At 38.7% G+C, this 13,218-nt stretch overlaps 3 protein-coding genes across 6 annotated transcripts; 1 reads left to right on the top strand and 2 right to left on the bottom strand.

Annotated features, from left to right (window-relative positions):
* Positions 3,134–6,310, top strand: LOC18777408. Of its 4 annotated transcripts, XR_002271706.1 has the most exons (5): positions 3,134–3,409; positions 3,521–3,584; positions 3,728–5,244; positions 5,327–5,397; positions 5,498–6,310. XR_002271706.1 is itself a non-coding variant. In XM_020564027.1 (3 exons), the coding sequence occupies exons 1-3, from the start codon at positions 3,323–3,325 to the stop codon at positions 4,633–4,635; spliced, it is 1,059 nt and encodes a 352-aa protein (XP_020419616.1). In that variant the 5' UTR covers positions 3,134–3,322; the 3' UTR covers positions 4,636–6,310. The 4 variants fall into 4 exon arrangements, 1 of the variants encoding a protein (XP_020419616.1); XR_002271707.1 differs by having other exon boundaries at positions 3,728–5,611; positions 5,933–6,310; XR_002271708.1 differs by having other exon boundaries at positions 3,728–6,057; positions 6,191–6,310.
* LOC18776030 (protein EDS1L) lies at positions 6,508–9,277 on the bottom strand. The gene is given in 5 exon segments (XM_007210537.2): positions 6,508–7,030; positions 7,033–7,111; positions 7,113–7,535; positions 7,632–8,393; positions 8,493–9,277. Coding segments are annotated over 5 exon segments (1,851 nt in total). The 5' UTR covers positions 8,856–9,277; the 3' UTR covers positions 6,508–6,806.
* LOC18777503 (protein EDS1L) lies at positions 9,772–12,404 on the bottom strand. The gene is made up of 3 exons (XM_020564026.1): positions 11,829–12,404; positions 10,779–11,537; positions 9,772–10,558 (listed from the first exon to the last, which is right to left on the bottom strand). Exons 1-3 carry the CDS (start codon positions 12,189–12,191, stop codon positions 10,040–10,042), a joined length of 1,641 nt encoding a protein of 546 aa, XP_020419615.1. The 5' UTR covers positions 12,192–12,404; the 3' UTR covers positions 9,772–10,039.

Here is a 13,218-nt window from a genome sequence, read left to right as displayed (position 1 = left end):
TTCTAGACTAGAAGAAATGAGAGCTTGTTGTTTCCTCCCACCAGCTTCCTTCCTTGATCGCTGAGCTTGTTGTCTGCTTCCACCAGCTTCCTTCCCTAATTGCTTACCTTCTCTTGCAATCAATATCACAATTTTTTTTGCATTTTTTCTCTTTTTGTAACTCTCTGTTCATAAGAGATTTTATTTCTTTAGAATGAACATCTGAAGAAAGAATCCATGGAGTGATTGTAACTCTGAGGGTTATTTGTTTTTGACAGAGAAAAGAGTTGTGATTTTGCTCTTGCAGGATATAACTAGATCATCAAGCGCTACATTATATTTACTGGGCCGATACGAGCTTGAATGATACTTGAGAAAAGTTTCTCCCACCTAAGGATGTAAGCAATATTTGTGTTATTATATGCTTATATACTTATTTGATATTTTATCTTGAAAGGTAACCAAATGGGGAGATAAGTCTGTTCCAAAAGAATGGCTTGTATGTATCCATGAATTATTGATGCAAATTTTACAGATTGCAAGTTGGATACATTGATAATACACTGCACAGATTAAAGTCCCATAAGAACAGAATATGGGTATAGCAGTGATCAATATGATGCACGCCTGTTGCGTAGCAAATGATGTGGATTGAAGTCCCGAAAGGACAATCCTTTGATATGTCAATATTGATATTGTGCACGCCTAATGCGTAGCAAATTGTATGGGTTAAAGTCCCAGAGATTAATTGACATGTATGTATTAATCTGTGGCATGCCTGCAGCATGACAGATATATGGGTTCTAAATGTTCCAACTCCTTAAATAGAGATTATCCACGCCCTACTGTAAAATAACGCTCCATTGGAGGTTATAATCCACATTCTCACATAATAAAAGCCTCATGAAGTGGCTTGGGTACCCAAAAGCAAAGAAATGCTTATAATTGATGCATGCATGTGCAAATGAGAATGATGGGATCATGAATTGATGAATGACAATTTTTGGTTTTGGAGTAGCTACTCAAATCATCAATGGGCTGTGTTAATTGGAACCACGTTCAATTATTAAATGTCGACAATATCATTTGCCAAAATGGAATGAGGTAATTCCATTATAGATGAGAATGAACGTGAAAGAATAAACCCACAGTACGAACCCCAAAAGATGTTAATATTGAAAGTTATACTTGGGTGTTCGGAATAGAAGGGAATATACCTACTTTGTATGACACAATATTTTTGGCATAAATAAGGAACGTTGGATTTTCTCCATATTTATAGATTCAATTGTGCCCCTTTATTGCACATTTACGGAGACCAACATATTATCTTTAAGGGGTATTAAATGCACAGAGCATATTGCCAGAAGCGATTCCCTAAAGATGTATAAATAGCTGGATTAAAGCTATAAAATGTGTCATAAAGTTTAATCCCTTTAAACAAAATCCTTGAAAGGATTGAAATTGCATGAAGCAAGTCCCTGAAGGACATGTGCCTGAAGCACAAAATCTGTACTCAATACTAATGTGCATAAATTGTCTCAGTGAGTACATGGATTATAATGTGTTTGCAACACATTAAAGCCTCTGAAGAGTTCAAGAAATATTTGTCTCGACTTAAGGATCGAGCATTATGCCAACGAGATTCTTGCTTATACTAAGAAAGTATTGAAGCATTTTTATGAGGATTATCCGTTGGACACTTTAATGATTTTCCGGAAGTATATTGGACCGGACATCATATTTTCCAGATAGGGCTCAACTCCATCACCATCATTTTGGGATGATGTGAGGTATATTTGATGCTATCTCCGCATAACACCATGTACGGGCATATTCTTTCAAGTGAACTTACAAATAGCCCAAGTTTTGTTAGAAACGCGGACTCTGAAAATTTCTATGATTTACATAGAGATAGCTCACTGGAAATATATTTACTTACTCAACTACGAGAATTATTAATGGCTATATCCTCCACTCACTCCAAAAGATTTTTCGCTCCAAAAGATAATCATGAAGATATCAGGGGGAGATATTTATCAGGGGGAGCATCCAGAACTATGCTGCACTGATTACTGTAATCTTCTTCATTCCATCAGTTTTCTACCTCATTGGGTTTTCTCCAAGCAAATCTTTAATGATGCAACCGACATGTCATTTGTGGTCTCCAAGGGGGAGTGTTGTAAATAATATTGGTGAAGCCCACATAAAGAGAAATGATGGGAGAAAAATGATGGTGTTGAGTATGGTAGTCAAAAGAAGAAATGATGGTATTAGAAGTGGAATGATTAGTCAAAAGATGAAATTATAATGTTGGGGAGAAATCATTATGTCTCCATTAGAAGCCTTTTACTTTGCCTATAAATAGGCTTGCTCATTCACTTGTAAGACACACCAAAAATGAAGAGAAGAAAGAGTGAGGAAAGAAAGAAAGGAAGAGAAGGAAGAAAGATGGTGAGTAAGTAGAGAGAAAAATAGAGTGGAGAGAAATTTCTCCAAGAGAGAAAAATTAGTGAGCCACATATATTGTAAACACTAAAGTTGTAGCCCTATTATTTTACATAGTGGAAAAGTTACTACTGCTGCTCTCCGGAGACATAGGCATAGCCGAACCTCGTTAAATACTGTGTCTCATCTACTTTACGTGCAGTTCAATATTCGCACATATCCCAGTTATTTTATAACAAAAAGCATATGTGAGTGAAATATATTGAAATACGGCTATACTATTTAATATTCGAGTATATTGAAAAGGTTTAGCCGTGCGGCTAAACAGTATAGCATATTCAAATAGTATAGCCGAGCGGCTATACTATTTAATATTCGAGCATATCGAAATAGTCTAGCTGCGCGGCTAGACTATTTAATATTCGGGTATATTGAAATAGTATATCCGCGCGGCTAGACTATACTGTTTGATGCTGGATTATAATACAATAGTATAGCCGCTCGGCTATACCATTTTAAATCTCCATGAAACAGCATCGTCCACGTCTTTTCACCTACAGTATTTTACAAATATATCCTTTCCATACATAAGTATCCCTTCTCAAAAGGAATTAAAAAGTCGGTGAACCTCAAACCGGATATGGCCGAAAATTATATTAAAATAAGGGGTATTTCCGTAAAGATTTCGCTATATAAATCTAACCCCCTCCATTTTTTAGAGTTTGTGAAGCACAAAGGCCGAGCGGAGCAGAGGAGTTTCCGAATTTCCGTTATCCATTCTCTCTCTCTCTCTCTCTCTCTCTCTCTCTCTATCTTTCGAAGGTTTTTAAATCTCCCTGCAAATTTTAGGGTTTTTGAGCGAATCTTGAAATTTGAATTCGACTGTTGAGAAACGATGGTTTCCGATTCGATCACCAACGCTTCCATTCATGCAGCCCCAAACAACAACAACGCAGCCCGGGATGTGGGCAAGAAGAAGAGGGTGAGATTTCAATTTCCTTTTCCGGTTTACGATCTCTTGTTATTCTGTACACGAATTTGTATTTATTGGTTGATCTTTAGTAAAATTTCTCGTTTATTTGGGGATTTTCAGGCCAGGTCTGCCAAATTGAAGCAGTGCAAGCTCGATGTTCGTCGTGAGCAATGGCTTTCTCAAGGTACGCCCCCGATCTCGTAATTCCTACGTTTCATATGCATATTTAATTGTGTTCGTATCGTTAAATTTCTCCGATTTGTCAGTTTTTATTTTAAAGAAAATATTGTTTTGGCATTTGATTGATATGGATTCGATGGGATTTAGGCGCTGTGAAGAATAAGGACTGTAAAGCGGAACAGAACGGCGTCGTTGAAGAACGCAAAGACCGTAATAACCACCATCCCTTCGGTAATCTAGGGATGAGGCCCGGAGGCGGTGAAAGTGACGGATCGATCCATCACCACCACCACCATGACAGCGATTTGGACTCAAACAGTCCGAACAGTTTGACAAGTAGCGTCTTGGGCAGCAACTATTCCGAGACTAACTTCACTGGGTCCAGCAGCAGCAGCAGCAGCAGCAGCAGCGGTGGCTGTTGCTCTGGAAATATCACAGAGGATGATGAAGGCGGTGGCGATGATGGGTGCTTGGACGATTGGGAAGCCGTGGCTGACGCCTTAGCCGCCAACGAGAAGCCGAAAAACCCATGTTTGGAGTCTCCCCCAGAGCATGATCCAATTGCTCAATCAGGTTCTCCTCAGGAAACGACTATTGGGTCTGATGGGCCGAGTTTTGGGGTTGAGAATTCGAAGCCTCAGTGCGCCAGAACTATCCCTAAAGCTTCAGGAAATGGCCTGGCATGGAGGCCTGATGATGCTTTTCGGCCTCAGAGTCTGCCCAATTTAGCTAAGCAGGTTAGCTTGCCAAATTCGAACCGGAAACATTACGGTTGTGGTGGTGTTCCTTGGGCCTATAGTGGTGTTGTTTCTGCGCCATCCTCATGTCCTATATGCTATGAAGATTTGGATTTCACGGACACAAGCTTTTTGCCATGCTTGTGCGGATTCCGGCTCTGCCTTTTCTGCCACAAGAGGATTCTCGAGGAGGATAGCCGCTGTCCTGGCTGCAGGAAGCCCTATGAGCATGAGCCTGTTGAGGCAGAGGCAAGTGTGCATGGAGGTAGCCTCACGTTTCGGCTGCCTCGTTCTTGTAGCCTGATCACAAGGTCCTAAAAAGAACTTATGTTTTTCGTGAGATATGTACTCTGGTCTCTGTTTTTTGTGTTTCATTGGTTTTTGCGTGTTCTACAGTCTTAGAATTTGATTTCTTTAGTTAGATGTGGGTATAGGGTTTTGAGCGCCCGGAATTGATCTGCTTCTCTTTTGAGTTGGTTCTTATCTGTATGGTGCATGTGCTGAGGTAGAGAACTCAGTGACTCAGTGTTCTTATGTGAATAGATAAGGTGGTATAGAAATTCAATACGTGAAACAAGTATACACTATTATGGTATTTCTTTTAATCTTTTCAATTTTTGCTTATCTTTGCTACTATTTGATTCTCCTATTTTAGTTTGGGTTTATTGACGTTGCTAATTGATGATGTAGAAGGCATCCTTGTCCCTGATCAGTTGTTCCTAATGATTTAAACTATGTAGTTTCATAGTTGTATCTCTAAGGCTGGATTTGGATTCAAACGAAAGGTTCACTTCATTAATCTGAGTTGTTAAACCGTGGTTATCTAGCAATTGTGGATCTTGGTTGATAGTAATGGACCTCCCCGTAATGGAGGGGATCTGAGTCTTCTTAGGTTATGGTGTATAGCATTTTCATGTGGAGCTCTGGGTAAGATTTCTGCACATGGGCTTCAGTCTTTTAAGGTTAACATGGATATTGTCAAACCCTAATGAACAATTATTTTATGCAGGTAATTTGTTCCATATGACAGAATAGGGTACCACATTTCTGTTCTAGTTGTTTGGGACTTTGCATTTTGAGGTTAAGTTTGTCTAGTACATTTGGCGTATCTTTGTTTATATATAATATGTTTTTGCTCTTGTCATCTGATACAAAGTTTTCTATTATTGCTAAATATTAGATGATGGTGGAAAGCATTACTCCATGATGAGTTTTGTTAAGATCCTTTGTACTTACATTTGCTTGTTGCACAAGTGTTCAAGATTGAAGGTCTTGCCATTCAGTATTTGCTGCTGTAAGTGCTAAGGCAGATTTTCAATTGCCTTTTTAGAGTTCATGCATATATTTACTTGGAGATCATTTGGTTTGTCATCTGTTTAAGGGGAGGGACAATTAGTTGACTGGTGAAGCCATTAATAAATAAGCCAGAAAAAAAATGATGTGTTGCTATCACTCTTCTACAAGGAACCTAGAAGTGTCTCTTGCTTAGGATGGGGTTGGTATTGTCGTCCCCTCTGTATCAGGCTGTGAACCTTATCAACTTCTAGCTGTGCATTAGCCAAAAGCATATATGGTGTTGTTATATCTAATGTGGGTTATATTGCCAATTTGGCAGTGTCTTTCGCTCAGGTTGCTGCTGTCCTCTTTATGAGACTTGCTTCATTCCTGTGTAGCTTGATAAGTGAGTCACCTTTACGGCATGAAGCTTTAATACTTGTGTCGCTTTGGATTTAGTAATAGGTATCCCTTTGCCCTGAGATAAAAGATGCAGTCTTCTCCTTATACTTTTCATGCTTGTTTCTGTTTCTATTGTGATGGTTATGAATTAACTGGTATGTAACCGTTATGCATGGCTTCTGTGCTCTTCCTCTAGCACCCTTGGCAAGGAAATTAAACTCAATTGTATAAGAAGAAAGAATAGATCACCCCCGTCATTGATAGGGTCGGTGTAACATCAATATGCCTTCTGCACATAAAAAAGTGATTCAACTCTTGTTATTATGTGTAACTTTTACTCTGTTGAACTATAATCTGTTTTAGAGAGAGGAAGTATCCCGACATTTCATAAACTAATGTTATTTTGTGACCCGTGTCTTCACAAGTATAGTTGTAATGTGCTGAACATTTAATCCCTGTGTTTTTATAATTAAATCTTGTAATCATGATTATGGGTTGGAACTTTCAAGGGTGTGGTTGTGAAGTTCAATATACAGCATATTTATTTGATCTTCTTGATATATCATAATCAAGCAAATCCATTCACAAAAAGAAACAGGTTTAACCGAAACTCTCCGTATGGGTGTGTACACAGTGAATTTATCAATGGCGACATTTATTTTTTGGCCAATTGCAATAAAAACACCACCAAAGCAAAACACGCACTTGGTAGATCACACCCCATACCAAACCCCAAATCAAGAAATTGAAAATTGAGGGAAGCCCTTGCTCTGTAAGGCGACTCTATCTCCTCTTATTATTGACTCCTAGAACTACTCTTGCATGCTTCCTTGATCATCCATGAGCCCTGAAATGATTTCTGATTTGAGTGGTGGAGGCAGCGGCTGCCACCAACTGTAAAAGGTTGACGACTTCAATAAGACGTCCTTACCAACCAACCCTTCACGAATCCAGTTTCCTACTTCTCTTTGCAGCTTCAAAACTCTCTCTCTTTCCCTGTAGATTGCCGTGCCGTCACCAGTAAGTTTGTGCAACTCCTCCACCTCTGCCCAAAACCACGATTCCCCGCAGGAACCTGCAGGCAGTTTTTGTTCATGCTCGAGCCATCGTTGTGGGTATTTGTACCGCTTCGGCCTGCCTTTCTTCATGTATGGTCCGGTGTCCTCATCCTTGGAGTGCCTATAGTAGTTAGCAATGTCAATAGGCTCAACAAGACGGCGGAACCTGGTTCCTAGTTGTATCCATTCTTTTATAGCCTCGAATTCATCAGGAAGCTCATATTTTTTCAACATTTCGATAATCTCATCCCATATCCCTGTTAACACAATCCTACTCACGTTAGCCTCAAAGTCTCTCCTGTCCTTCTGAATCTTGAAGGCGTCGAAATATCCCACATTGTGCTCACACAAGGCTCGATATTCTTCTAGGTTTTCCAATGCTTTCTTCATTTCTTCCCTTTTTCCATTAACTTTTTTCTGGTTTTCTCCTTTTTGCTTTTCTGATTCTCCGGCAGCACGAAGGCATAATCTAGCTTCTGCACTCTGCAGATTTACAAGCAAGATATCAAAGCAAACCACATTAGAGGTATCTTAACAATCAGAACAAAGAGATTTTTAAGTACCAAAAATACAACTTACCAAGCCAAGGTCATCCAAGTAACGATCTGAGCCCAAGCAGAGCTCTTCTAGTTTATCAAGAGCAACCACGTCTTGCATGTCTAAGCTACATTCACCACCTAGAAATTCCTTCTCATAGCTGAAATGCTCGTTCAAGCAATTGTGGGCAATGGCTGCCCATTCCGTTTCGCCGCTTAACTGACAAGAGTAGAACAAGGTTTGCAACACAGCTTCAGGGTTTTTCAAGACAACCAATTTCCCATTCCCAGTGCAAAAAACATATGTCCCGAAAGGCTTGTAAGGGCTCAGCTTAATGAAGTTTTTTACAGTTTGCAGCACTAGATTTGTGCTCCCCATTAGTTGAGAGGCAACATGGGTTGTGAGAGCTGATGCATCCCTCATCACATTTGTATACAAATGCCAGGCCTCTAGGGATGTTCCAAGAATCTGGCTTCTAAAGTAAGGCGATTTCAGATCGAAGAAGGGGAGAATTTTCTGCAATCCTTGGTGAATGGATGAGAGAGGAGCAAGCAAAATCCTAGGGACAATATCGTATCTCATGACAAAATGTATGAAGTATTGAGACCAATTCTCCCTCCTAAGTGCATGAGAAATAATATGGTTACCAACAAGGGGAGATCCAAAAGTCACACAGAAGAATGTTGCAGCATTTGTTTTCGGGTACTTTTGCAAGAACCAGATTGTGGCAAGCGCAGCTATTGCTCCACCTGTAGAATGCCCTGTAAATATTATACTCTTCCTTTCATTGATAGCGTCTTGCACCTGAGAAAACCACAAAGGAATCAATGAAAACACTTGAATATTTACAAGTAAATTCCCTGTAAAATATTACATATGTACATAAATTTATGAAAAACTTACCTGATTAACAAGCTGGGAAGTCTGCAAAACATGTTCAAATTTTTGCAGAAAGGCTTGGTTCACGAAAGCAATTGCAAATTCTAGGTCTCCTGGTTTTGCAGTTTCATTATGGTTGCCTATGCTTTTCATACAAGGAAACAGTGCAGGAGTGATCACTGTTTCTCCAAAAGCTTTTTCTCCAGAAAACCAACTGTCCACAGACCAAGATCCTGGAAAGCAGAAAAAAGCATGGGATGAGGCAGGGGGCTTCTCTACAAGAAGCAGCTCATCTGGGAAGTTCTGAGCCTTCAAGGACAGATAGCAACTTTTCTTGATAAGCTCCTCACTAAGATTCAGCATCTCTCCAAGCCTTCCACAAGCCATTTTTCTGAGTTTCTTGTTTTGGTCAATTTTTCTGGTTCAGATTCTTTGTTCTGGGTCTTGTTTTTAAGGAAGATTGAAGATGGTAACAAAAAAAAAACCCTTGCCTTGACCAAGACTTGTTGGTTTTGAGTGTGGATGATTAAACAAGTCAGTGACCTGAGAGTCAACAAGAACTTCTGGGAACTTTCCTTAAAAGTGATTATGATAATATGTCTCAGCAACTGCTGATTCCACAGGAACTGTTCATCTGTTACTGGTGCAAAAGGAAAAGATAATGGTTTTTCTTAGGAAAAACTACAGTAAACCCCCAATCTATAGGGTCATTTTGAGTTCATACCTGATTCACTAACGGTTTGGCTAACAGAGGGGGCAATTTGTAGGTTTTCCGTGACGTTGGGTATGTACTGATAAATGTCCTTAAAATCGAGTATGAACTCATAAATGACCCTATAGGTTGTTTGCAATAGTAGTATTAGTGATGTTGTTCTTGTTATAAAACTAAGAGATTGTAAAGAGAATTGAGGTATAGAGAAAGCATAGAAATCTGATATTTTTCATTAAGACTTTTGTTCTGTCTATTACAACGAAGGGAGGAAGCCCACTTATTTTCCCTTATAGGCAAAGTCTGGTGGCTTCCCGTGAATGTGCAATCACATCTTCCAATATGTGGATTCCACTTCCACAATACTTTCATCATGATATTCTTCATTATTTCCAAATGTGTGAGCTCCACTCAAGACTTTTACAACAGTTCTTTGTTTGTTTGTGTGAGCCCAGTAAATTCGGAGATGTATTTTCTTTCAATTGGGTTGCTGAGAAAATGTTTGTTTTACTTTTAGGAAAACAAACACTTTGATGACAATGTTGTTTTACTTTTGATGACGTAGGAAAAGAACTCAAAGAACATTCATAGTACTTATTGGAAAAGTGTTTGTTTTACTTCGGTTTAATTTGATAATTAGCGCAGCAGAAGGCAGAAAATACAAGGGCTCATCCGAAGTGAGTTTATTACGAGGGAAAGCAACACAAAAACACACGAACCACAGAGAGACGAAGACCATAGTAGCCCTTGCTCTGGCAGATGAACAAGAATTCACAACATTTGACACACATGAGAATCAAAGATACTACCACATTTCCATACACACACAGAGTAATCCATTTTCTTACTTATCTCTCTTGCCCTATTGCTTTAGTGACTCCTCCTCCTCTGCCCAAAAGCAGGAGGATTTTCCACAGGCTCCTGGCTGCAATTTTAGGTGATGCTCCAGCCATCTTTGTGTGTATTTGTAACGCTTTGGCCTGCCGCCTTTGTCCATGTAACGCCTGCCCTTTGCATGCCGATAGTAGTTAGCAATGTCAAGAGGCTCAACAAGGTCGCGGAACTTGGTTCCTAGTTCTATCCACTTATATGTACCCTCAAATTCATCAGGAAGCGCATATCTTTTCAGCATTTCAATAATCTCATCCCATATACCTGCTAGCACAAGCCTGTTCACATTAGCATCAAAGTCTTTCTTCTCACCCTGTATCTTGAAGGCCTGGTAATATCCCCCATTCTCCTTACAAAAGTCTCGGTAGTCTTCTAGTTTCTTCATCACATCTTTAAATGCTTCCACTTTTGAAGCTACGCTTTTCTCGTTTTCTTGTTTTTTCTCTTCGAATTTTTTCGCAGCGCAAAGAGACAATCTAGCTCTTACACCCTGCAAATTTACAAGCAAGATACCAGAGCATGTTATAAACAAAGTGAAAACTTATTTGTTTCAGTGGGAACTTCATTTTAAAAAATATTTTCCTGGCATTATGATGTTTTTGGTTTTGGTTCCTATCTTAAAAGTTTCGGAACGCATAATCGAAAAACAATCAGAACAAAGAGACTTTCAAGTACCCGTGAAAAAGAAGGGGAAAAAAATTAAAACTTACCAAGCCAAGGTCATCCAAGTAACCATCTGAGCCTAAGAGAAGTTCTAGTTTATCAAAATCAACCACATTTTGCATGTCTAAGCTGGATTCATCACCTAGAAATTCCTTCTCATAGCCAAAATGCTCGTTCAAGCATTTGTGGGCAATCGCTGCTGCATGTTCAGTTTCGCTGCTTAACAGACAAGAGTAGGACAAGGTTTGCAAGACTGCTTCAGGGTTTTTCAAGACAACCAATTTCCCATTCCCAGTGCAAAAAACGTAAGTCCCAAAAGGCTTGTAAGGGCTTAGTTTAGTGAAGTGTCTTACAGTGTCCAATAAAAGATTTGTGTTCCCCATTAGTTGAAAAGCAACATGGCTTGTAAGAGATGATGCATTCCTGATCACATTTGCATAGAAATGCAAGGCCTCCGGCGATGCTCCAAGAACCTCACTTTTAAAGTTGGGGGATGTTGGATTGAAGAAGGGGAGAACTTTCTCAAACTGTTGTTGAATGGGGGTGAGAGGAGCAAGCAAAATCCGAGGGACAATGTCATATCTCATGACAAAATGTATGAAGCATTGAGACCACTTCTCTCTCCTAAGAGCATGAGAAATAATATGATTACCAACAAGGGGAGATCCGAAAGTCACACAGAATGCTCCATTATTCGCATTCGGGTAGTTTTGCAAGAACCAGATTGTGGCAAGCGCAGCAATTGCTCCACCTGTAGAGTGTCCTGTAAATATTATACTCTTCTGTTCATTCAGAGCCGCTTCCACCTGAGAGAATTACAATGAATGATGATATTTGAATTACAAATGAATTGATGATATTTCAAGTTCAGCAAATTAGTTTGAGCACATGGCTCCAGTTTTACGATAAAAGTACAGGCCAACACACAGTTTTTCATTGAAATGTAATGTCAAACTAGAATTTCTTTGGTAAATTATACTAGCTGATGATGGCCAGTTTGAGTTAACACATTCTGATGGCCAGTCAACTTCCTGAATGGTAGGTATATTATATGACAAAGTTTGAAAGTAGCAACTTGCAAGTACAAAAAAACTTACCTGATTTACAAGCTGGGAAGTCTTCAATACATGTTCAAGTCTGTGCAGAAAGGCTTGGTTTACAAATCCAGTTGCAAATTCTTGGTCTTCAGGTTTGTCATCTTTATCATAATTGCCTATACTTCTCATAGAAGGAAAGAGTTCGAGATTGATCACTTTTTCACCAAAAGCTTTATCTCCAGAATACCAACCATCCACAGACCAAGATCCTGGAAAGCTGAAAAAAGCATGTGATGAGGCAGGGGATTTCTCAACAAGAAACTGCTCATCTGGGAAGTTCTGAGCCTTCAAGGACAGAGAGCAACTTGTCTTCAAATTCTCCTCACTAATCTTCAACATCTCTCCAAGCCTTTGAACATACATTTTTCTGAATTCTTGTTTTGGTTCTGTTTCAGATGCTCTGCTTTGGATCTTCCTTCAAAAGCAAGCTTTAAGATGGTGGGATGGATGAGAATATTTAAAGAATTTAAAAAATACCCTTGTCTAGACCAGGACTTGGTTTTGGGTGTGGATGACGCGGCTTAGAGTTATCTGCAAGTCAACTACATCTTCCAGGAACAATCATAAAGTCATTAGTTTATCTCCCTCAGCAAGGGTTAAAGATTCCACAGACAGGAACACTGTTGTAGATGAAAAAGAAAGTGCTTTGTTATAATATTTTTAGGGTAAATTACTCCAATGGTCCTTAAATTTGTACCCAATTTATATTTTAATCTCTAAACTAAATTATTCATTCAAATGGTCCACCAACTCTTTATTAATCGGCGCTTTGATCCTACCGTTACATTTTCTGCTAAATTTAATCATGTGAGCAGCACATGCTACATTTGTAGGAGTAAATAAGACTTTTGACAACTAAAAAAATAAAAAATATATGATTAAAATTAAATAATACAAAATTTTCTCTATTTTTAAAATTAATTAAAAACTATAAAAGAATAAAAAACAACAAAAAAGTAACCCAAAAACAAAAACAAAAAACTCTCTCTCTCCTCCTTTGTATTTTCTTCTCCCTAACGACATTACCTCTCCTTCCCCCTGCGACCAAGGTCTAAAATATCGATGATATCGAAAATATCGGTCATCCAAAAATATGAAAATTTCGATGGAAATATCGGGATATTATCGATATCGATAAAAATTGAATAAAAACCACGAAAATTGTAAGAAAAACTTGAAAATTTTTATTGAAACTTTGGAGAATGTCAATTTAGTCAATTATCTATGAGTTTATCACAAAAAAATTAGAAGGAAATGCATTGCATGATGGATTTAACTAATTTAAGTTGATTATACAGCAAGCGGGCAAATACTATGAGTGTAAAAAATATGTAATAATTAATGAAAAAAGATTAAATACACCGTAATCATTCATATATAATGATTTACT

Source organism: Prunus persica, chromosome G5 (assembly GCF_000346465.2).
Source record: "Prunus persica cultivar Lovell chromosome G5, Prunus_persica_NCBIv2, whole genome shotgun sequence".
In the NCBI taxonomy this organism is placed as follows: Eukaryota; Viridiplantae; Streptophyta; class Magnoliopsida; order Rosales; family Rosaceae; genus Prunus; species Prunus persica.
Note: the sequence above shows the minus strand (reverse complement) of the source record. Positions and strands in the feature narration are given on the sequence as shown.

Bases quoted from the DNA above. Each gene is read 5' to 3' on its own strand.
- LOC18777408 (XM_020564027.1), top strand. From the start codon at position 3,323: ATGGTTTCCGATTCGATCACCAACGCTTCCATTCATGCAGCCCCAAAC. The intron at 3,410-3,520 runs GTGAGATTTCAA...GGGGATTTTCAG, and splicing joins ATGTGGGCAAGAAGAAGAGG to GCCAGGTCTGCCAAATTGAA. The intron at 3,585-3,727 runs GTACGCCCCCGA...GATGGGATTTAG, and splicing joins TGAGCAATGGCTTTCTCAAG to GCGCTGTGAAGAATAAGGAC.
- LOC18777503 (XM_020564026.1), bottom strand. From the start codon at position 12,191: ATGTATGTTCAAAGGCTTGGAGAGATGTTGAAGATTAGTGAGGAGAAT. The intron at 11,538-11,828 runs GTAAGTTTTTTT...TAATTCTCTCAG, and splicing joins CTTCCCAGCTTGTAAATCAG to GTGGAAGCGGCTCTGAATGA. The intron at 10,559-10,778 runs GTAAGTTTTAAT...GTAAATTTGCAG, and splicing joins ACTTGGATGACCTTGGCTTG to GGTGTAAGAGCTAGATTGTC.